This window comes from Scleropages formosus, chromosome 8, assembly GCF_900964775.1.
Source record: "Scleropages formosus chromosome 8, fSclFor1.1, whole genome shotgun sequence".
In the NCBI taxonomy this organism is placed as follows: Eukaryota; Metazoa; Chordata; class Actinopteri; order Osteoglossiformes; family Osteoglossidae; genus Scleropages; species Scleropages formosus.
The window spans coordinates 9437047-9459415 of record NC_041813.1 but is presented as its reverse complement, the minus strand read 5'-3'; the positions used below and the strand labels follow the sequence as shown (position 1 = coordinate 9459415).

General features: G+C 45.8%; 4 protein-coding genes across 8 annotated transcripts in view; 2 read left to right on the top strand and 2 right to left on the bottom strand.

Annotated features, from left to right (window-relative positions):
• Positions 1–353: 353 nt before the first annotated feature.
• On the top strand, positions 354–7341 carry tmem72 (transmembrane protein 72). Of its 2 annotated transcripts, XM_018766209.2 has the most exons (5): positions 354–680; positions 3356–3422; positions 5796–5867; positions 6144–6283; positions 6609–7341. In XM_018766209.2, the coding sequence occupies exons 1-5, from the start codon at positions 611–613 to the stop codon at positions 7013–7015; spliced, it is 756 nt and encodes a 251-aa protein (XP_018621725.1). In that variant the 5' UTR covers positions 354–610; the 3' UTR covers positions 7016–7341. The 2 variants fall into 2 exon arrangements, with proteins under 2 accessions (XP_018621725.1, XP_018621723.1); XM_018766207.2 differs by lacking the exon at positions 5796–5867.
• A 1790-nt stretch (positions 7342–9131) lies between these two features.
• rassf4a (Ras association domain family member 4a) overlaps positions 9132–22369 on the top strand; it is a 34828-nt gene continuing 21590 nt past the window's right edge. For 2 of the 3 annotated variants that reach the window (XM_029254105.1, XM_029254103.1), the window contains exon 1: positions 9132–10249. The gene's annotated coding sequence lies outside the window, so the exon portion shown is untranslated. The remainder of the gene's footprint in view (positions 10250–22369) is intronic. The other variant, XM_029254104.1, reaches the window with a different exon arrangement.
• On the bottom strand, positions 11006–15952 carry cxcl18a.1 (chemokine (C-X-C motif) ligand 18a, duplicate 1). Of its 2 annotated transcripts, XM_018725007.2 has the most exons (4): positions 15622–15758; positions 15394–15529; positions 12401–12481; positions 11006–11509 (listed from the first exon to the last, which is right to left on the bottom strand). In XM_018725007.2, exons 1-4 carry the CDS (start codon positions 15689–15691, stop codon positions 11458–11460), a joined length of 339 nt encoding a protein of 112 aa, XP_018580523.1. In that variant the 5' UTR covers positions 15692–15758; the 3' UTR covers positions 11006–11457. The 2 variants fall into 2 exon arrangements, with proteins under 2 accessions (XP_018580523.1, XP_018580524.1); XM_018725008.1 differs by lacking the exons at positions 11006–11509; positions 12401–12481 and adding an exon at positions 14698–15157 and having other exon boundaries at positions 15622–15952.
• Positions 17244–18804, bottom strand: cxcl-c13b (CXC chemokine 13b). Its single transcript, XM_018725006.2, has 4 exons — positions 18695–18804; positions 18308–18431; positions 18118–18198; positions 17244–17815 (listed from the first exon to the last, which is right to left on the bottom strand). Exons 1-4 carry the CDS (start codon positions 18765–18767, stop codon positions 17722–17724), a joined length of 372 nt encoding a protein of 123 aa, XP_018580522.1. The 5' UTR covers positions 18768–18804; the 3' UTR covers positions 17244–17721.

Sequence of the window (22369 nt, the reverse complement as noted above, 5' to 3'; positions counted from 1 at the left end):
ATGTATTAGTTAAGCGGTGTTACTTTTTGGGCTCAAATTATACATGCCGTAAAGCCCCCGACCTTTGGACAAAGGCAGCAGGCTGTGTTTGAGCCTCACTGTGGTCACTCAGTAACCAGTGCAAGGGGCACAGTGTGATTCCTCAAGGCGATTAACGCACTGGGGCTAACTGGTGACACCAGCAAACCTACCAAACTGCGGCTAATCACCTGCAGTCACAGTTCCTTCCCTCCGCTACACAAGGTCATTTCAGAGCTGCAATACTAAGCAGCTATTTTAACAACTAATAGTTAATTTATTCTAATAGTTAATTTATGTGTAGGTAAAGCCTGGAAAGGGAAAGCTCTGCCGTTGTTGTTGGCTTCTGCTTTCATGTGGCATCCACTGCAAGAAGGTGTTGTGAGAACCAGTGAGCCCCTCTTTTCCTCCATCACTGACTGAGGGACGTGAGCTGTGGAGGATCTCACCAGTGGCCCTGCCAGGACTGACGCCAGGGCTAGGAAGCCCTCTCACCGCTCCCGTGCCTTGCAGTGGCTTTACACAACTCCGCGATATTAGAACTTCACAGAAGCCAAAGCCGCCACAAAGGGGACAGAGCATTGACTGGACCATGAAGCCCTCAGCCCTGTGGATTGTGGTGGAATGTGCTTGCAGAATGCTTGGGGTCTCAACAGCAGCAGGTAGGAGCTCTTCCCCATGCTTGGTTTTCCACAAGGTTATTAACCGGATTTCTATCACAGATCTGATTAAACAGAAAAAAGCATTCGGTCTCATTAGAAAATTTCTACGTAGATTCAGTGGAAATCAGATAATTCACTGCTGCTTTCAGTACACTATTGTTTTCCCAGAATCAGAGGTGGTGATATAGTTCATTTCTCTACCAGTTTACATTCCCAAGTAAGAATTTGTCCTCAGAGAGATCCAAAGAGACTGTGGACTATATAAATATGTTTAATATGTCCTACATTCGGGAGACAAAAGTTAAAGAAAGTTATCCTGGCAGCATGAACTGTTGGCTCTTATGCAATTTATTCATTGCAGATTACGGTTTTGCTCTAGTTTACTCCTTGCTACTCTGATTGAACTTGTTTTGACAATCCTATGTGTCAAACGCCACATGATCCCACAGAGGAACTTTTTAGCAGGGGGGTTAGGTTGGCTGTGGGTGAAGATTCCCTTCCATGCATCATCAGGGCACAGGCATACTTGATCGGACTCTTCTCTGCCAGTTCGCCTCCCTTCGTGTTTTGCTTTCGGACTGTGCAGTTCCTGCTAGAATCCCTTCTTCAGCCCCCTCCTCTTGGATGCTGGCTCATCGTCCTGTTCGTACAGCAACAGACAGGGTCTGTGAGTCAAGTCACAAACATGTACGTTGTAGAATGATCTAAATCATGCTGGTGTCTGTATATATCTTAATTTTCTACAAAATAAATATGGTTCAGGGGGTGCGGTGGCGCAGTGGGTTGGACCGCAGTCCTGCTCTCCGGTGGGTCTGGGGTTCGAGTCCCGCTTGGGGTGCCTTGTGACGGACTGGCGTCCCGTCCTGGGTGTGTCCCCTTCCCCCTCTGGCCTTACGCCCTGTGTTGCCGGGTAGGCTCCGGTTCCCCGTGACCCCGTAAGGGACAAGCGGTTCTGACAATGTGTGTGTGTGTGTAAATATGGTTCATAAGAGACACTGATAGCCCCAATTTCAAAGGGATGTGCTTTGCTCCCATTCCTTGGGCTCAAAGACTAATGCTGTATCATACTGCCCACCCTCATCATCGATATGAGCACTACGGCAGTATGACTGCATAGTCGATTCATTCCGTTCAGTGTCTGAAAAGAATCTGACTGTAATGGGAGAGTAAGATTCGGTACAACACAACAGTAATAACCCTTGGAGTGTCGATATACTTGATTTTACATGTACATTTATTCATTCAGTAGACACTTTTCTCCAAAGAACACTGTGTAGGAGTATCAGCCCACACCTTACTCACCCAAGGTGACTTATAATGGTAGATACACTATTTACAGTGAGCTACTCATCCATATACTAGTGAAACACACTTTCTGTCTGTCACTCACATGCAGACACACACTATGTGTGACTTTAGAGTCACCAGTCCACCTAAACAGCATGTCTTTGGACTGTGGGAGGAAACCCATACAGACATGCGGAGAACACACAAATGCCAGAGAGACTGAGCGGGGCTCAAACCCACACCCTCTCGCGTCGACTCTACTTGCTGTGCCACCATGCCGGTATCACAGTAAGTTACTTTCTCTCCATGTAAGAGGATAGAGCAGAACATCAAAGCAATGTGTGCTGCTTAGGGACTATTTTGTCTACATCGGTCCAAACCGTGTAATTAAACGGCCTGTGGCTCCTTATAGTAAAGCCAGCGTGTCGTGTTTGAACTCACACTGATCTATGAGAGTGAAAAGATTACCGTGCTTGATATGAGTTCCATACAGCCCTGGGTGGCAAGGCTTTCACCTCTCCCAATGTGTTTGTTTTTTCTGGAAGACCTATAATCATAAATTTACACAGTTTTCGAGTCAACATTCCCCCGCTGTAAATTCTTCCTTTGCATTCTGTGTAAATAAGCTGATAAGTAAGTACCGCATGTCTGCACGTCATTTTGTCACGAAAAACACATGAATTTCTGGCTCTCAATATGTCTTGACTATGTTAGGTAGTATCTAATTTGCACAGCACGGTTAATGGGGTGGGTGGCGTGGTGGTGCAGTGGCTTTGACCGGGTCCTGCTCTCCACTGGGTCTGTGGTTCAAGTCCTGCTTAGGGTGCCTTGCAATGGACTGGCATCCCATCCTGGGTGTGTCCCCTCCAGCATTACACCCTGTGTTGGCAGGTTAGGCTCTGGCTCCCTATAACCCCACATGGGTCAAGTGGTTTCAGATAATGTGTGTGTGTTAAGGGGCACAACGTCTTCATAAGACCAGCCGGTAACACAGTAAATCACTGTCACGCCCACTCATGCCGTTTGCTTTAACTACAATGCAGGAAGCATTTAATTCATTAGACTTGTGATGACAGATATAGAATACTGGGCAAGTCATTAAATTTATATGATTATATAAAGTGATATTATTACAATGGCACATTAAAGAGATATTTAAATTCATAGATTATTGAGGAACTGTGAGTCATGAGATCAGAATGTCATTTATTGCGCAAAAAATGACCCGCAAAATTTAAGTGTATATGCTGACACCTAGTGGCTGAAATTGAGAATCACGTCACCAGTCCTCTACTACTGTACTGCTCTGTACTGTCTGGGTTGTACTGAGGCTGCATTCAGAAGGTAAATGGTGATCAAGCTGTGTGACCTTGTTTTCCCACCTGCAGTGCTGTGCGCAGTGGGGGTGGAAACCTTGCGTCAAGGGAAGTTCCACAACCTGGCCATTTACCTCCTGTAAGTAATCCGGATCCACCAGCCGGCAGGACAACACAATCCCTCTTCCTGTCCCCTCCCCCCACTCCACATGTGGCTTGAGGAAAGGACACTTGTACGGTCTGTCACATCCCCAGTCTCTCAGTGGGTGGGGAGATCTCGTCTCCTTCCACAGGCCAGAAGAAACTCTCCAAGATTTGCAGGACTTTTGGGGTTTAGCCTGTAATCTAAAAGTTCTCACTACTTGTGTTCATGAATCTGTTTAACTGCGGCACTTGGGCCTCCTGTCTCCGGAATGGTTGTGTAAAAGCTGAAGGGAGAGAGGTATGAGCTTTACAGTGAGGCTGTTTTTATGGGTCTGATGAGGAGAGCACTAAAAACAGATAAGGGTCATAACGGTGACCCCATCCCCACACACACGCTCCATGACATTAAGAGGCAGAAGATGCTGACCTCCCCTGTGAAGCAGCCCCATCCCCAAGCATACAGCCAAACCCCATTGGCCTGGGAGTTCCTGGACCTGCTGTATCACTAGGAGAACATGTCCAAAAGAGGGGTTACTGCAGGGTTACCGCTGCATATTTTTCCAGCGAAATATGACGAGTTTAAAGATCGAGTGCAGTATTTAAAATGACAGAAGGGACGCCTATTTTATGTGAGTAGCTCATTTTAACAGCCATGAAGTCAGGAGAACAGGCGTGGAATGTGCTGAGCTTTCGGGCTGTCTGTGGGCTGTCTGTGGGCTGTCTGCACCCTTTATAGCGGCTGCTCTCCTCCATTAAAGGAGCACACTTACTGTAAATGGTGAGTCCATCGACCAGCACCGTAAGGTTGTCCCCACCCAGATAAAGCCGTGTCTTTAACTTTTATCCTCCATTCAGTTCAATTTAATTTATTTCTATAGAGCGCTCTTCTCACACAGTGACACAGAGCGCTTTAACACAGGCATAAGGCAAGAAAAGCAGACACAAACAAAGAAGACAGTCAACTAATGGCTACCGTAATGAAGAACTTATTATAGAGCTATAAGTATGCCTACTGGCCACCGGGGAAAGGAACAAAAACTCCCAACTGAAGGTTGAGGGAGAAAAAAACTTCTGGGGGTCCATGGGTTGCCCACCCCTCCTGGGCATTCTAGATTAAGTAACAATTGTAAGTCAGTTTAACAAATAATAATGATATTGTTGCTAAATGGTATCTTGGATCCCCAGCACAGCATGGAACATCTTGTCCAGCATGGAACATCTTGTCCATCATGGCAGCTAGTCATCATCTTTAGTCAACATGGTTTCCTTCTGTAACCACTGGCCGGCCTCCTCAGGTCTTACGTAGCGAGGCAGTGCTCGACAAGAAGAACAGAGTTAGTCATTTGTAACTTAAGTCAAATTAATATGCATTTTTATAAAGGTGATAAAAAACAACCAAGGCAGGTGGAATTATATTTCAAGGTGGAATGCCTGAGTGAACATGTAAGTCTTTAGTCGAGATTTGAAAACAGAAACAGAACAGTAACTGATAGACTATTGTAGAATTTAGGTACTCTATAACTAAAGGCGCCATCACTTCAGAAGGAGTCACTGAGTAAAAGTGACAAGTCATGAGGCTCAAAGGTTTCATTCTGTCATTCCAGCACCTACTTGAGTTCTTGAGTGAACTCAGAAGTTTCCTAGTTTAACTGATTTCCTGCGCTGTGTAGATGCACAAATAGTGCTCATTTGACAGATGATTTTCCTCAAAAGTGATGCATGACCCAGAGCAAACAAAACTACATGCCAGGGCAGATGAAGGGCTTCAGATGCAAATAGTCAATTATTGAAGAACAGTTTCTTTGTTTAATGCCACTGTTTCTCAGGACACATATTCACCCTTTAGATGCGACATGAAAATCAGAATAAGTATATAAAAGTAAGGGGAGTGCGGTGGCACAGTGGGTTGGACCGCAGTCCTGCTCTTCGGTGGGTCTGGGGTTCGAGTCCCGCTTGGGGTGCCTTGTGATGGACTGGCGTCCCGTCCTGGGTGTGTCCCCTCCCCTTCCGGCCTTACGCCCTGTGTTACCGGGTAGGCTCCGGTTCCCCGTGACCCCGTATGGGACAAGCGGTTCTGAAAATGTGTGTGTGTGTGTGTATATAAAAGTAACACAAGGTGAAAACTTACAAAGCTAGGGAAATCAGTGTGGAAGAGATGAGTTTTGAGATCCTTCTTTTATTCTGAAAGGATTCTGCAGTACTGAGGGAGAGATTGTTTGTTCCACCACACAAAGTCCAAAATTGACAGGCAGTTCATTGTGATCCGATGTGAGTGGAATCACCAGTGGTTAAAAGTGGAGCTCAGGAGCGCAACACTTCTACTGAGGTGCATTTACTCACACCAGTCCTGCTACACATGTCCTAACAGCGTGTCCTCTGGAGGCATGATGGTACTGGAGGTGTCCTACTTCGTAGATGCCCTCTTGGCGATGTGCCTGCCGTAAGTACACAGAACAGAGGTTCAGTTTATCCAACAATGTATTTATCAGTACATACAACATCTGTACATCTCATGCAGACCTTATACTGCATATAGAGATTTTTCCATGTGATCATGAAACTGTGTATTAAATCAGTGCAGACGTGAAAATAGAGTGACTTGATTATGAAATCAGTGTGACTTGTTTGGTATGATTATGGCTTTAGATATAGTTTCTGGTCAGTGAAAGTAGCAGCAGTTGCTGCCCTTTTCAATTTTTCCTTCTCTTCCCTGTAGCTGCCCTCCGCAGTGGATGATCTTTGTCTTGTGGAAAAAGGTGGCGAACCTTGGTGGTTTCCAGAAATTTCTGTATTACACCATAATGTCTGTGGTGTGTTTCCTGCACCCAGTGCTTGCATGGCATGCTGTCATCCCAGGTACCCCCTTTCCACCATCTTCCGTTACTATAGTGACTTCTTTATACTCAGGAGGTAGCGTATCACAACTAAAGGTCACAGGCTTAAAGCAGGCCAAATAGGCCTGCTCTACTTGTTAAACTTACCATGAGTACAGCTGTAAAAAATATGCAATGAGGCTAACTTTTTCACTCAGATAAAATATACATGATAGGATATTTCTGGCGTCATTTTCCAAGGGATACACAGGTGTCACACTCGCTCAGGAAAACATTAGTAAATAAGATGTTTGCCAAAACAGCAACGAAGAAAAGGAAGAGCCATGAAATTCTTTTGCCTGTTTTAGGAACCATGCTGTTGGTTACCGGCTTGGCCTACTTCATCCTGAGCAAACGGAAATATGCAGGGCTGTCCAAGGAGGCATGTCCCCACGAGCACTACTCCGAGGCACTGACTGCGGCCACCTACACCTGCGAGTCCGGCGACACGGGCCACACCTACTCTTTCCTCCGTCTGGTGGGCGGCAGGAGGGCATCTGCACTAGTGTCCTTCCCTGGCATGGGTGGAGCAGGGGGTGTGGCACAGGGCAGGCCACAGGGGGTGCAGGATCGCCCCCAGGGGCCCAACAGAAAGAGCGACAGACGACACGTTCACTTCACAGAGGGCACACAGAGTGAAACTGAGCTGCAGGAGTACGAGGACCGGGAGCCCGAGGAGGTGACCTGTGACAAAGCCCCCATGATCCAAGTGTGACCGACTCTGTGGCTGTGACTATGGCTGTGAATGGTATCATGTTCGTCTATCTCGCTGTCAGAGCACAGTATCGTTCCCGTCTCATTTCGTCCCTGGACAGTGAAATGTGCTCGTTCTTCTCCAGGCTGTCTTCTCAACACAATATTCATATTTCAGTGCCCTGAAAGCGAGTTGCTAGAACTACATATAACTCCACGTCCCTTTTTAAATGTAGTTAAACCAGATCAAAAGTATATTTTTAGAAATCATTTTCAAACACAGGATTATGATCTGATTCTTTTTTTACAATTTATATTTATGTATGTGCAGCACATAAACTGCACACACACTGCATGGAGAAAATTTTAGAATCACCAGCCATGTAGCAATAACACTACTTGTGCTAATTCTAGATTGTAAAATTTGTCCTAAATGTTTACAGGTTTTTTTCATTTAAATTTTCAAAGCTAGTTACCAACTTTTGTGTTGCATCGTATATTTACATACAGTACACAGTAAATATGAGTTATGTATATGAAATCGTATTTATTTAGAAGAAAATTCCTCTTATACCGGTGATGTCAAACACCATTAACCATTAAGCTTTAGAGGCAAAGTATTCATGGATAGAGCTTTAGATTTATAGATTAGATAAATATATAGATAGATATAGATATAGATAGATTTAGAGCTTCAGAGTCTCTGGTCACCGTATTGTGGGATGTCAGAAACTCAGCTTCTAGGTGTAATTAGGGGCTGACAATACAGTAATATTTGAATATAGACTAACACATCACACACCAAACATACACACACACACACACTAACCTCACACATCAACTTCCAAGTGAGTTAACACAGGTCTAAGTGTTCAACCACAAGGTAAAAAGAGGGAGTTGTGTCTGTGGGAAGTAACTACACGGACTGGACGGCCAGGTAAAGGGAGCAGAGTGGACTTCCTCTGTGCTCAGACTTCCCATGAGCCCCTCACATCCATACCAAAATCATCTTTTTATTGTGTATCACCTGCAGCGACAGTGCAACACCTGCCAACACTTCAGCACTTCTGTCAAGATCCTTTAATGATGCTCTGAGAACCTGATAACAGCACTCATAATAATTCAAATGACTGATTGTTAAAGCATAATTATAAATATCCATCAGTTCACATTAGTGACTACACGTCAGGACAGGGCAGAGGTGTTGTTTTAGTTCTGGCTGTAAATATGTGAAGTTTTTAGGCAAATGTCCTTTGTTCGACAAGACAGATGGTACAAATAGCCACAGAGTGAAGACGCTGTCCTGAATGAAGTGATTGCCGCTCTTGGAGTGGAGCTGCACTATTCATTTCAAGGTCGAAATCTGTGAGAGTAAAGAAAGTAGTTTATACAGCAGAGGCTGTCGTGGATTTCAATACCTCCCACAGGCCCATGGCTAAGGACCTCAACCCAGCACTATTTAATATTCATTCACCATCAGAAGCTTGTCAAGCTGGGGAACAGTAGAGAATGAAGGTGGATGAGGGGCAGAGTGGAGGTTTCACATAGCACTTGATGACTCGCCATCTCTTCAGATGAAATTATTTTTGTGGGATGCGGCAGTCTAGGCCGCACCTCATCTCCTAGACTGAGAACTGCACCTGCAAAAAGGCCTCATTGCAGGAAATGTTGCTGCCATTTATCCTGTGTGGAGATTTCTAAAAGGAGTCCAGGACTGAAAAAAAGTGCTTTGAGCAGAATTATTTGTAAAGCTTTTGGAATTCTGGATTTTTATTATGTGTGTTTGTAGTTATACATTTCAGTGCATTTTTCTGTAATTTTTCTGGGACTTATCCTTTTATTGTTTTGAGCCAACCAGCCATTTTTGCTGAGTTCATTGATGAGTGATTTGTGCTTTATTATGATTGGACATAAACATAATAAAATCTGAACCAGCCATTGCCTGGTGTGTCAGTCTTCCTCAGTAAAACATATTTCCTGCCCTTACATGTCAGTAACTCCTGAAAATTCCATGTCCCCTCCCCCTCCGGCCTTACGCCCTGTGTTACCGGGTAGGCTCCGGTTCCCCGTGACCCCGTATGGGACAAGCGGTTCTGAAAATGTGTGTGTGTGTGTGTACCTATATTAAAGTGTAGATAATGAAATTAATGTTCTTAAACTTGTTATTTTTGCGCACTCTTTTCCGTCCTGTGTGTCCGAAAGAGGAATTCACCCTTTATGGCAATAAAGGGGTCATAACTGTGGCCTTTGAAACAAAGCCAAACTTTTTTCAAGGAAGTGTCCTGGCTTCCCGAACAAACCACTTCCTCAGAAAATATGATCTGCCCTCATGCTGGGATGTTTGTTTAGATGGCATAACAGGATGCTGAAAACTGGTTCTCAGCTCACACCATGGAAAGATTTGCACCATAGTTTTCCTGCTTGACTGGGACTGTTTTTCCTATTGGTCCTCACCTACAATTCAAACTTCAACACGATTTATCAAACTATATAATCATGTAGTAGGAATTCAACCAAATTGGGACGAGGGAGTTCATGCATATGAGACTTTTTTTTTTTACTTTTCTTGTACTTCTTAGTGCCTTCAGACCATAACAAGAGTAGAGAGACGTCCATGATGTGTGAACAATGTCCACAGTGCCTCAGACATGTGCTTCCATGTTTTCCACACAACTCTGACACAAACTCCTCTTACAGGCTCGTTTCTCAGCACGAACATTATTTCACTGGGATGGCTTTATACAATTGATAGACTGCAAAATATGTTTAATAGTTAAAACCGTCATCGAGCGCTACCGACGCCGCCCCACGCCTTCAGGCGCGCTCCACTACATTAAAAAACCGCGTTTAATAAAGTAGCTGTAGCCCTGCCTTTCTCAGCACCGATTGGCTCTACCCCACTCCAGAGAAAATGTTATTGGCTCAAAAGCCTGTCACTCAGTACACCTTCAGGTTGTCTTGGAAGACATCCGAGGCCGGGGCTAAAGATAAGTGGATGCTGGGACCGATGCGGAACTGCCCGCAGGGAATATTGCACACGGAACAGTTAAAACCCGGGGGAAATGATCTAGAAGCAGTGGTAAGGAGCACTTGAATACTCTTGAAGAAGGAAGCGCGCGAGCAGCTGTTATGATTGGACGACAGTAAGACGTCGTTCGGCGAGCCGCCGGTCGCTATTTTGTCCGTAAACATGGATGGAGCGCGTTCCTGAAAGTTTGGCTTCACGGTGACCCGGCGACGGTGCGAGGACGAGCAGGTAACTGAAGAGGGCTGCTATCCAGGGAGCTGGAGCCGAAGTTCTTTCAAAACTGTTCTTATACTATAGTCAGTTTTCTGTTCTCTCTTATGTGCAATCATAAACTGTGTGAAGACGTAGCTCCAGAAAAACTCGAAACATATTAGATATTTAAAAAAGAGACATAGTCATCCCTGCGAATGAAAAATGTAAAAATCTGCAAGTGAACATGTTTATGGTGAACAAACGACTCGAGGGCCGCCTTGTTGACATATTTTTTTCCATCCATGTGTTGATCGGGAGTCGCAGTGTGTAGCTCGAGCTCCGTGGACAGGAGCACAGTCCACGTGTCTCGACATGTGTTCCCCTGCGCGATGCGGTCTCCATGGCGACGCCCTCAGGGACACCCCCCGTTCCTGATGGGGAGGCACTGCTGCTGAGGAAGTGACACTGATGGACAGATGCTGACATCAATACATAGGTGGAGACACGTTGATGGACAGACGCTGACAGGGACATGCTGCTGGGGAAGAAACACTTGATGGGGACATAGTGGACCACCCTGGTGGACCGTCTAACCTCCTTACAGAGACGGCCACAGGCACACATGTACAGTAATTGGTCACTAGTGGTCATGATTACACCAAGCAGGTGGACAGATCAGTCTGTGGACACTGTGCCGTTTCATGGTGTCCATTCCCGTTTCGTGTAAAATACTGTCCAGTAATATGGAAATTGCAGGGGACAACAGATACGCCAGGGAGCCGATCTGTGTAGTTTTAAACGCGTGGTTTTATGCAGTACTTTGACTCAGGTGGTCTTTGTTAAATATATTTTCATAAATCAAATTTTTCTACACTTTATGTTTGTCAGTTACACAGAAACGGCCTAAAGGAACAGCCGGGTAGCTTAGTACATTGCTAAAAACAATGTATAAAAAAGCAAAAACAGCATAAACCAAATGACAGTGGCTTGTAATAATGTCATAAAGCGTGACATACAATGATTTCAAAACTGAGACAGTATGTAGAAAATTTTAAAATGAGTAACACAACACATCAATGCTACAAGTGTCTTTTCTTTGTTAAACATATGCTACACAAGTGTATCGAGATTATATGTGATTATAAAAACAGGTTACAAAAAGAATAATATACAAGACTTCTTAGGAGGCTGCTGGTGTTTTTTGGAGGGTTTCGTGAGCAGGGCTCGTAATATTTTTAGGGGTTTCACTTCGGTGGAAATGGAGGGCAGCGTCTCTTTTCAGCCCCGTCAGTCCTTCTGGAAAATGAACCATGTGAAATTGTGTGAGAACATTGTGCGTGTGATATTCCGAGGAACTTTTATGCAGCTACTCGTGTGATGTGCGTTGGATCGTATGGTGGGAAATAACAATCTTAACTGTACTTTAGAATCATGCATTTTCATCTAAAACTCTCTTTCTGCTAATATAATGCACATGTATTTTCTGTGAGATGTATGTCGCTTTGGAGGAAAGCATCCGCTAAATGAAAACATGTAATGTAAATGTCACATTAATACAACCATAACCATATCGAGGCTGTTGTTCCATAGCAGTAACGCTAGATGGTACAGTCTGTCAATGAATGCTTGGCCTTGAAAATACACAGCTGCTAGGTTCAATCTGAACATGGGTATACCGATAATAATAATATTAAAACGGATAATGATGATTGCCTTAGATGAGCTTTGTATGAAGTGCTGTTTTTTCATAGTATATAGGTTAACATTTATCGGCGTTGTCTTTTCGCCGTTCGTTAACAATTTTTATTCTGTTTGTCTTTTCATATCGCTGCTGTGTGTTTTCATTTAAACATGTCTACAAAAGGGGGTGCGGTGACGCAGTGGGTTTGGCCTGCGCCTGCTCTCTAGTGGGTCTCGGGTTCGAGTCCCACTTGGGATGCCTTGTGATGGGCTGATGTCCCATCCTGGGTGTGTCCCCCTCCAGCCTTATGCCCCGTGTTGCCAGGTTAGGCTCCGGCTTGCCACGACCCCGCTCGGGACAAGTGGTTTCAGTCAGTGTGTGTGCTAATATATTAAGAATAATTTTTTTGTAGCTGTGCCTTATGAAGACTTAAAGCTCAGTACTTAACATTTCATAAACCTCAGTTACTGTTATTTGGATGAATGCATTAAAATCTGTTTGTGTACCTGTTCCAGCAATTTTGAATCTTTTTTCCTTGCCTCGACTCTGGATTGAGGCACACTTTTTGATTTGTCTTCAGATGGACCCTGTGGGAAAAATGGCACGTTAACATTTTTTCTCTGGCCGTTTTGGTCATTTTGGTGGCGAAAAACTGTGTCGGAAGCAATTGATTTCCTGGTAACTATAACCACAGCGGACGTGCGTGAAATCCCTCCTAAATACTCAGGTTTTTTTGCTGGAAAATGTCTTTGTGAGAATTGTTAGAAATGTTAGGAGCAACTCGTATCCAGCTATATTTTTTTCAGCGAGTGTGATCTGCTATTAAAAACAGCTCCGTGTGGTTATGTGTTAGGAATGAAAATATTTTTAAAGAAGTTCAGTGCAATGGGAAACCATCAACATTCTTAGTATTGTTTGTAAGAGGTAATCAACTCTTCATGTCTTAATCTTTTCGCCAGTCAAAATAGGCTGTGGTTCGGCAGCATAATGTGGTTGTCATTGAACGATGCAACATTGATATTTCGTAGAACAGTGTCTATACTCATAATACATGTAAGACGCAGAAAGTCTGCAAAATCTGTGTTCTACATTCGCGATACCAGCGCTTGACACATTATATAAAAACTGCAGCGTTAGACATCAAGGTCATTGAAGGCAGGCTTGTACGGCTTGATTTTGCAAGAGCGTGCCGCTCTTTTGAATGTTCTTGGAAGTGATGAATAAACGTCTGTTGGCAGTGCTTCTCGCGTGGTGACGTGCGAGCCGTTTGTGTTGCAAGACGTCGCATGTCTGCAGAAGTGGTGTTTGTACTGAAGTCAGCACTGCTGGAGCGGAGCAGTCAGGGGAGGGCAAGGCACCTTTCCCACACTGGAGAACATGTGCCCGTCATGGTATTCTGACTCACTTGGAAAACTCACCCTTTTCTCAATGTGTGATTTTGGGGCAGTGAAACTGATTGTGTTTCCGCTACAGATGGGGCAGCTTGCAGCGTAGTAATTAGATGTGCTCCCTTTGCACCCGAAGGTCACGGGTTCAATTCCTACCTCCAGCTGTAGTACCCTTGAGCAAGGATCTTACCCTAAATTGCTCCAGTAAAATTACTCAGCTGTATAAATGGGTAAATAATTGTAAGTTGCTTAACATGGTAAGTTGCTTTGGAGAAAAGTGTCAACTAATGGAGTAAATGTAAATTACAGATGAACCCATTTGGTTGGACTACTGTGTAGGTATCAGGGGTGCGGTGGCGCAGCAGGTTGGTCCGGGTCCTGCTGTTTGGTGGGTCTGGGGTTCGAGTCCCGCTTGGGGTGCCTTGCAACGGACTGGCGTCCCGTCCTGGGTGTGTCCCCTCCCCCTCCGGCCTTGCGCCTTGTGTGCCGGGTTAGGCTCTGGTTCCCCGTGCCCCATGTGGGGCGAGTGGTTCGGACGGACGGACTGTGTAGGTAGATCATCAGATCATTCAGAATAGTGCATTTTTAAACAGTTTTAGGTTTTGAATGGTATGCGTGTCGTTTACGTATTTATGCATGCGAACACGATTGGGGAAAAAAAACGGAGAACTATGAGAAATGTTTTGAAAATGCTCTTAAGCATTATTTAGCCTTTCCAGGATCCTCCTCCTCCTCTCTTTGGATAACAGTAGTCTTTTGCTGTCTGCTGGAAATGATCACAATCTGCCTTCCCAGAAATTCATGTTTTGATTCCACCACATTTGACCTCTACCATTTTGTTGAATTTAGAGCTTCTTCATCAGATAGCTGTGATGAACTGATGAACGCTTGCATGTTGTGCTATAAATGCTCAAGTTACTCATTTTCTAAGATACTGTCTATTTACTTACTTTAAGGGCATTTTTTTTCAACGTTCTGTTGTGTTTGCTGCAGACTAAAAAGCAACCATTCCTATGTGAAGCTCTTTGTCGGCAGTAAAATGCATCTAGTTTCAGGCAGGAGAAACAGAAGGGGAGTGTAGGACTGCCTTCCTTCAGCTCCCTTCCGCAGTGTTTAGCTGTGTCCGATGTCCATAAACGCTAGCAGTCAAAAAGATGAAGAATGCGAAATGTGTTTTTGGGATTCATCGGTAACGGTCTTCCCTGAACAGCAGTTTTGCGGAGAAGATGTATTTTTATTCTCGGTTATTTTAAATTAGCTTTCATTTTTGTGCGAGACACAGTTTATTAAAAAAAAAAAAAATATATGAAGTCTAAGAAAATATTTTATTTAAGATTTTTTACAGAACATATTCCATAAATGAAGAGTGAAATCTGTATTAAGTTTTTTTTATTGATTTGAAACAATGAGCAGGTTGTACATTTTACTGATATTCTAGTTAATAAAAAAAACTGAAAATAGCTTGACGCTTCCAAATCTTGCATATGTTATTAATCAGTCAGTGGCATTGAATGAGAGCTTGTGGATATGATTTGTTTTGTCTTTTCAGTCATTATAAAAGAATTCAGTTTATATCTCGTCTCAAGTAAAATAAATAAGTGTTTCACTGCAATCCAGTGGCATCATCTCCAGGTCATACCCTGTCTCCCCATCCTACGCTTCCTTGCAGTTTTGTCTAAGGTTCTTACAGAACTGAACCCGTGAAGTAATTGAGGATATATGTTTTATTCGCCTTTTACTCATTGCAGCTTAGCAATGGAAGATTTTGGAGCTATGAACAAATGGAGTTACAGACAGTTGAGTTTATAATCTGAGGACCCAAGGTGTAAATTCTTCAGTAGGCCTCCCAGTGTTCTGTCCCCTGGTGACAACGTGCTATAATATAAATATATATTAAAATAAACCTCAAAAGATTAAATTTGTAAATTCAGCCGTTACTTTAAGTCTATGCTTGTTAAATAACGGCGTCTTTTATTGCTGCAAGTTTATGTGGATTCCCTAGTGGTTTCATTGTTTCCTCGGGTTTATTCCCATATCAGCTCATGCTGTTACCCACCCGCCGCATGCAGCTACGCTTCTTGTGACTAGTGGATGATCGTTTCGCTACTCACACGATCTGCACGCTGTTGCACAGCTCACTCCTCGGTGTCACCTGGAAGTCTGTGATCTGTCTCCATGTCAGTTTGTCCACAGTCTCCAGGCACTCGCACCTTTCCCGGATCGACATGGCTTTCAGAACCCCAGAACCTGCAGACACACGCATCCATGTGTTTCAAATAGGCCTGCAGCCAAGGGGAACCTATGGCCTTAGTGCTCCATGCACTGTGCTCCACTCCCACCTGTGTTCAGGTCCCCTCCGCACAGGAGAACAAGCATGATGAGGACAGCTGCGGGGCTCCTGTAATCCATGTTTTGCTCCTTGTGAGGTTTTTAAGGATGGTCTTGCTTTTCTAGTCTGTGCAGCTGTCTATGCTTCCTGAATGCCCATATCTAGCCACATTTGGATCACATGGTTTATAAGAAATGGTCCTGGTGCAGAGCTCACATTACTTTGTGCTCAATGTTACAAGTTTATTACAGTGTGCATGGTACTGTTGAAACGGAAGACTTCTGTTCCTGTGTAGGATTTTTCATTAGTAGATCTCCTTATAGTTTAATACCCTACTGTCCATCTGAGTTGTGTGCTGTGATTGGTGTGTTCGTTCTGAGCTGGAGAGAAAAAAAAAAAACCTGAAATATATGAGTCTATTCTGAGTTTCATGCACCTACTCGTGCAATGAACATCGGTGCATATAGTGGAAAGAAGCGAATTAACTTGAATCACACGTCTGCAACTGTCTCCCTTTCTCCTAATGTAATGCACAAAATGCTTTTTGTCTGAGATGTACATCTCTTTGGTGAAAAGTGTTTGCTAAATGAATAAATGTAAATATGGTGGATTGCTAGTCATGGCCCTTTAATGGCTCCCCTGAGACCTTTTCGTTTATGAATTTTATGTGGTTTGCTTAAGTGTCCTCTTCTTTCGGAATGGCTTAGAGTTAATCTGCTGTTTAAAGCCACTCAAGTTCATCTTCATCACAAAGCTTTATTATCCTTTTCCAGTGAAATCATGTTGAGGCATGCATACTGTGAGAATCTTACTCTCACTCCTTCATATACGTGCAAGAAGTTGGAAAGGGTTAGGTTCGAATTGGTCATTTTGACAATATGATGGTGTTAGTTACTGTGATTCTACGTAGAGAAGCATTGAAGAGGCACTGCACTTGTTCACCTGTCTAGTATTGCTTTAGATTTTAATTGTCTTTTTATTTATTGTGTATACACACACACACACACACACACACACACACACACACACACACACACTGACTGGAACCACTTGTCCCGAGAGGGGTCACAGCAAGCCAGAGCCTAACCCGGCAACACAGGGCATGGTACTGGAGGGGACACACCCTGGACGGGACGCCAGTCCATTGCAAGGCACCCCAAGCAGGACTGGAACCCCAGACCCACCAGAGAGCAGGCACAGGCCAAGCCCACTGTGCCACCGCCCCCTTATTTCTTTATGCATTTATTTCTTTCTTTATTTTTTTTTTTGTTTTAGGGTGTAATTGTGCACCTTGATGTGTGTGCAAACTGCTGTGCATGTGAATTTCCCTGCAGAGATTAATAAAGTACACACACACACACACACACACACACACACACATTTTCAGAACCGCTTGTCCCATACGGGGTCACGGGGAACCGGAGCCTACCCGGCAACACAGGGCGTAAGGCCGGAGGGGGAGGGGACACACCCAGGACGGGACGCCAGTCCGTCGCAAGGCACCCCAAGCGGGACTCGAACCCCAGACCCACCGAAGAGGAGGACTGCGGTCCAACCCACTGCGCCACCACACCCCCCGATTAATAAAGTAATTAATATCAAAAATAAATACAGATGCAAATGTCCGTTGGTTCAGTTAAAACCTTTATTACTGGCACGTGTAATCAGCAAAACATACGGATACATGCAGTAAGAAACCATTGGTGATACAGTAAAAATACAAACTTCAGAACATTATGTTTAACATCAAGCTTCAGCCGTGTGCTTTTTCTCTCAAAACATTTACAACTCATTGAGTGTCCATAAATTATGAAACTGTTACTGTGATCAGCCAAAACCGGGCTGACCAGTTTTTGCTACTGAGGAGGTACCTCAACCACATGGGAAAGTAATTCACAGTACGGATGCTTCTGGGCTCACTCTTTGCATGGCTTCAGTTTCGCTCTGGTTCTGCCACGGGGCACAGGTTCCAACAGTGCGATGCAGTCCCTTCTGGAGGAGCCCTTTCCACAGATGAGGCTCTGCATTCCGTGCGTCCTGAGGGACGTTTCAGCCTTCTCTTCTCCCTCATCCCTTTCTGCAGCTCCCAGCTGGTGTCGCTTATTGGGCATCAGGAAGTCGGACGCTTCTTCTGCCTTTTATTCTTCGTCCGATTCCTCTTTATCTTGAGACACTTTTTCTTGTCACCTCCTGTCTCATTTACCCTTAATGGTGAGAGAGAGACACTAGTACTTAATGCGTTTCCAGCCTGGAAGCAAGACCAAACATGGAAAAGCATGAGTTGCTCATTGACTAGTTGACCTGCTGTCAGTGTTTTACTGTTTGCTCTGACATCCAGGTGAGTGCTCTCCTAACACGTGTTCTGGAAAAGCATTTATAGCTTTCTTCCAAATGATACGTTGCCAGTTCTCGAGAGTGCCGCGTTAGGCTTTGACCTACTTCTCTGATTTAATTTGTGCTTTACGAAGAGCATATCTGTGCATCATGTTTCAGAGCAACGTGTTACCTGTCCCAGCACTGCATCAAGCGTCTGCCCTGTTGGCCCTGTGCACTGAGACACTGCTGCTCGCCCGTTTTCAGCGTCATCCTGGAAAAGGTGAAAGCAGTCAGAACAACCATTTAACTAGATGTCAGATTTTTCAGACAGGAGAAAAAAGCAAAAAGCATGTTATACTGTGCCGCTCCGTGATACCTACACAATCTCGTCGCTGCTGCAGTGCACTCCCTTTTTGTAAACCACAAAATCAGTGGCATGGCGGATGACTTTGCTTGTTTGTGGACACATACATCTTGTTGGAACAAAGGTACTCTCCACTGCAGCTGTGACGGTAAGAGAAAGAACTTGGGAAATGCTCTCTCGCTTTTTTCTTTTAAAGTAAGCAGATAAATCATGAATATTACTTTCCTTATTGTATTTATAACTGTAAATACCACTGTTTCAAAAATTCAGAAAATATATCTATCCTTAATATGCACAGAAATTAAAAAGCATTACATTCAGAGCAATGCATACTTATTTTGATATGAATATTCTCATAAAAGCTGCACAACAAACCAGAAATAAGATATCATTGGGAAGTTACCTGCGTAGATCAACGTGCAGGCCAGGATGGGGATGAGGAGGGAGACCCTCGATGTTGTTGGAGTTTTCAGCATGGCGAAAGTGATCCGACAGCTGCGCTTTGGTGCCGCTAGCTGCTTTTATACTGCGAAGCTGGAGTTCCCCGGAGCTCCGGACTTTTCCCGTAAAAACCCGCCCACATTCAACTTTCCCTCTTCAATCTCCTTTTGAAATGACCCTTGTTGCTCGCAGTGACACTCCTGTCATGCTGCAGTAAAAGTTGCTTTAACATAGTTGTATGCAATTATTTTACATTTAATTCATCATTTTAAAAGCCAAGCTTAAAGGAAACTGAGCCACACAACTGAGGTTTTCTTGATTGTTGGGAAAGGCTAGTACAGCATCCCTTTTAACGTTAGGAAACCAGAGAAGTCAAGTTTTCTACACATGAATGATTTTTTTAAAAATTGTAATGAATGTTATTGCCAGTCATTTTAATTTTCATGACTGCTCTGGTAAAACCTATTAGAGATGTTCTCATGTTACAAATAGTTTCACATTTTTAAAGATATTAACTTTTTTTTTTGGTTTGTTTTTAATTGTATTTCCTTCCCCCTCCTCGGAACCGCCACTTTGACGTGGTGGAGGGGTTTGAGTGCCTGAATGATCTCAGGAGCTATGTTGCCTGGGGCTATATGCCCCTGGTAGGGTCTCCCATGGCAAACAGGTCCTGGGTGACAGACGAGACAAAGCGCGGTTCAAAACCGCCTTATGATGACCATTAAATCAAGGTTCTCATTTACCCCACCCAGTATGGGGTCACTGGGGCCCCACCCTGGAGCCAGGCCGGGGGGGGCGGGGAGCTCGCATGCGAGCACCTGGTGGCCAGGTCTATGCCCATGGGGCCTGGCTGGGCTCAGCCCGAAGCCACGACGTGAAGCCGCTCTTCCGTGGGCTCACCACCTGCCGGAGAGACCGTAAGGGGCCGGTGCATTGTGATTTGGGCGGTGGTCGGGGCCGAGTGCCTGGCCGGCCCAAACCTCGGGTGCCAACTCTGGCTTTTGGGACTTGGAATGTCAACTCACTGGCGGCGAAGGAGCCTGAGCTAGTGCAGGAGATTGAGAGATACCGTCTATAGTCGGGCTCACTTCCGCTCATAGCTTGGGTTCTGGAACCACTCTTCTTGACCAAGGGTGGACTCTCCACTATTCTGGCGTTGCCCAGGGTGAGAGGCGGCGGGCGGGTGTGGGCTTATTAACAACCCCCCAGTTCAGCCGCCATGTGTTGGAGTCTACCTCAGTGAATGAGAGGGTCGTCTCCCTGCGCCTTCGGGTCAGGGAACGGTCTCTCACTGTCGTTTGTGCTTATGCGCCTAGTGGCAGTGCAGAATACCCGGCCTTTTTAGAGTCCCTGGGGGGCATGCTGGAAAGCGTTCCCACTAGGGACTGTGTCGTTCTACTGGGGGACTTTAACGCCCACGTGGGCAGCGACAGTGACACCTGGAAGGGCGTGATTGGGAGGAACGGCCTCCCTGATCTGAACACGAGTGGTGAGTTGTTATTGGATTTCTGTGCTAGTCACGGTTTGTCCATAACAAACACCATGTTCATGCATAAGGGTGTCCATCAGTGCACTTGGCACCAGGACACCCTAGGCTGGAGGTCGATGATCGACTTTGTAGTCGTTTCTTCTGATCTTCGGCCATATGTCTTGGACACTCGGGTGAAGAGAGGGGCTGAGCTGTCAACTGATCACCACCTGGTGGTGAGTTGGATTCGATGGCGGGGGAAAAAACTGGACAGACCTGGCAGGCCCAAACACATAGTGAGGGTCTGTTAGGAACATTTGGCGGAGGCCCCTGTCAGAGAGGTCTTCAACTCCCACCTCCGAGAGAGCTTCAACCAGGTCCCGAGGGAGACTGGGGACATTGAGTCTGAATGGACTATGTTCCACACCTCCATTGTCGGGGCGGCAGTTCGGAGCTGCGGCCATAAAGTCTCCGGCACCTGTCGCGGCAGCAATCCCCGAACACGGTGGTGGACACCGGAGGTAAGCTGAAGCAGGAGTTCTATCGGGCCTGGCTGGCTCATGGGACTCCTGAAGCAGCTGACGGGTACTGGCGGGCCAGACAGAACGCGGCTCTGGCAGTCGCCGCGGCAAAAACTCGGGCCTGGGAGGAGTTCAGTGAGGCCATGGAGGAAGACTTTCGGTCGGCCTCAAAGAGATTCTGGCAAACCGTCCGGCGACTCAGAAGGGGGAAGCGGTGTTCGCCAACACTGTTTACAGTGGAAGTGGTGCGCTGCTGACCTCAACTGAGGATGTCCTCGGGCGGTGAAAGGAGTACTTTGAGAATCTCCTCAATCCCTCCGACACGCCTTCCGTAGAGGAAGCTGAGGCTGGGGACTCGGAGGGAGACTCGTCCATTACCCTGGCTGAAGTTGCTGAGGTAGTCAAAAAACTCCTCGGTGGCAAGGCTCCGGGGGTGGATGAGATCCGCCCCGAGTTTCTCAAGTCTCTGGATGTTGTGGGGCTGTCTTGGCTGACACGCCTCTGCAGCATTGCGTGGAGCTCGGGAACGGTGCCTCTGGACTGGCAGACCGGGGTGGTGGTCCCTCTTTTTAAGAAGGGGGACCGGAGATTGTGTTCCAACTATAGGGGATCACACTCCTTAGCCTCCCTGGGAAAGTCTATGCCGGGGTACTGGAGAGGAGAATCCGACCGATAGTCGAACCTCGGATTCAGGAGGAGCAATGCGGTTTTCGCCCTGGCCGTGGAACACTGGACCAGCTTTATACCCTCACTAGGGTGTTGGAGGGTTCGTGGGAGTTTGCCCAACCAGTCCATATGTGTTTTGTGGACCTGGAGAAGGCATTCGACCGTGTCCCTCGTGGCATCCTGTGGGAGGTACTTCGGGATTATGGGGTTCGGGGCTCGCTGCTATGGGCTGTTCGTTCCCTGTATGACCGGAGCAGGAGCTTGGTTCACATTGCCGGCAGTAAGTCAGACCTGTTCCTGGTGCATGTTGGACTCCGCAATTTACCGGTCGATCTACGTTCCTACCCTCAGCTATGGTCATGAACTTTGGATCATGACCGAAAGAATGAGATCGCGGATACAAGCGGCAGAAATGAGTTTCCTCCACGGAGTGGCTGGGCGCACCCTTAGGGATAGGGTGAGGAGCTCAGTCACCCGGGAGGAGCTCGGAGTAGAGCCGCTGCTCCTCTGCATCGAGAGGAGCCAGTTGAGGTGGCTCGGGCACTTGTTCCGGATGCCTTCTGGATGCCTCCCTGGTGAGGTGTTCCGGGCATGTCCCACTGGGAGGAAGCCTCGGGCCAGCTGGGACACGTTGGAGAGACTGCGTCTCCCAGCTGGCCTGGGAACGCCTTGGGGTTCCCCCAGAGGAGCTGGAGGAGGTGTGCGGGGAGAGGGAAGTCTGGGGGGCTCTGCTTGGACTACTGCCCCCGCGACCCGGTCCCGGATAAGCGGAGGAAGATGGATGGATGGATGTATTTCCTTCACTTACTCTTTTTAAAAAATTGAATTGTTCTTCAAATGGAACCCCATGCCATTAGTTGGCATGTTAAAGCCAGATTAATTTAATTTACTTCCACACTGTTTACAGCTTGTGTCTGGTTTTCCTGAATCTTGGTGATCAGTATCAAGATGTGAAACGTTGCACAATTTATGAGATCAATCA

Excerpts from the sequence above, each read along its gene's own strand:
- cxcl-c13b (XM_018725006.2), bottom strand. The coding sequence starts at position 18,767 with ATGCTGAAAACTCCAACAACATCGAGGGTCTCCCTCCTCATCCCCATC. Across the intron at positions 18,199-18,307 it reads TGCAGCAGCGACGAGATTGT|GATGACGCTGAAAACGGGCG; the intron begins GTAGGTATCACG and ends CACCTTTTCCAG. Across the intron at positions 17,816-18,117 it reads TTGATGCAGTGCTGGGACAG|GGTAAATGAGACAGGAGGTG; the intron begins GTAACACGTTGC and ends CTCACCATTAAG.
- cxcl18a.1 (XM_018725007.2), bottom strand. The coding sequence starts at position 15,691 with ATGGATTACAGGAGCCCCGCAGCTGTCCTCATCATGCTTGTTCTCCTG. Across the intron at positions 15,530-15,621 it reads CGGAGGGGACCTGAACACAG|GTTCTGGGGTTCTGAAAGCC; the intron begins GTGGGAGTGGAG and ends GTGTGTCTGCAG. Across the intron at positions 11,510-12,400 it reads ATTCAAAATTGCTGGAACAG|AAGGACTGACGGGGCTGAAA; the intron begins GTACACAAACAG and ends TTCATTTTCCAG.
- tmem72 (XM_018766209.2), top strand. The coding sequence starts at position 611 with ATGAAGCCCTCAGCCCTGTGGATTGTGGTGGAATGTGCTTGCAGAATG. Across the intron at positions 681-3,355 it reads TGGGGTCTCAACAGCAGCAG|TGCTGTGCGCAGTGGGGGTG; the intron begins GTAGGAGCTCTT and ends TCCCACCTGCAG. Across the intron at positions 6,284-6,608 it reads ATGGCATGCTGTCATCCCAG|GAACCATGCTGTTGGTTACC; the intron begins GTACCCCCTTTC and ends TGCCTGTTTTAG.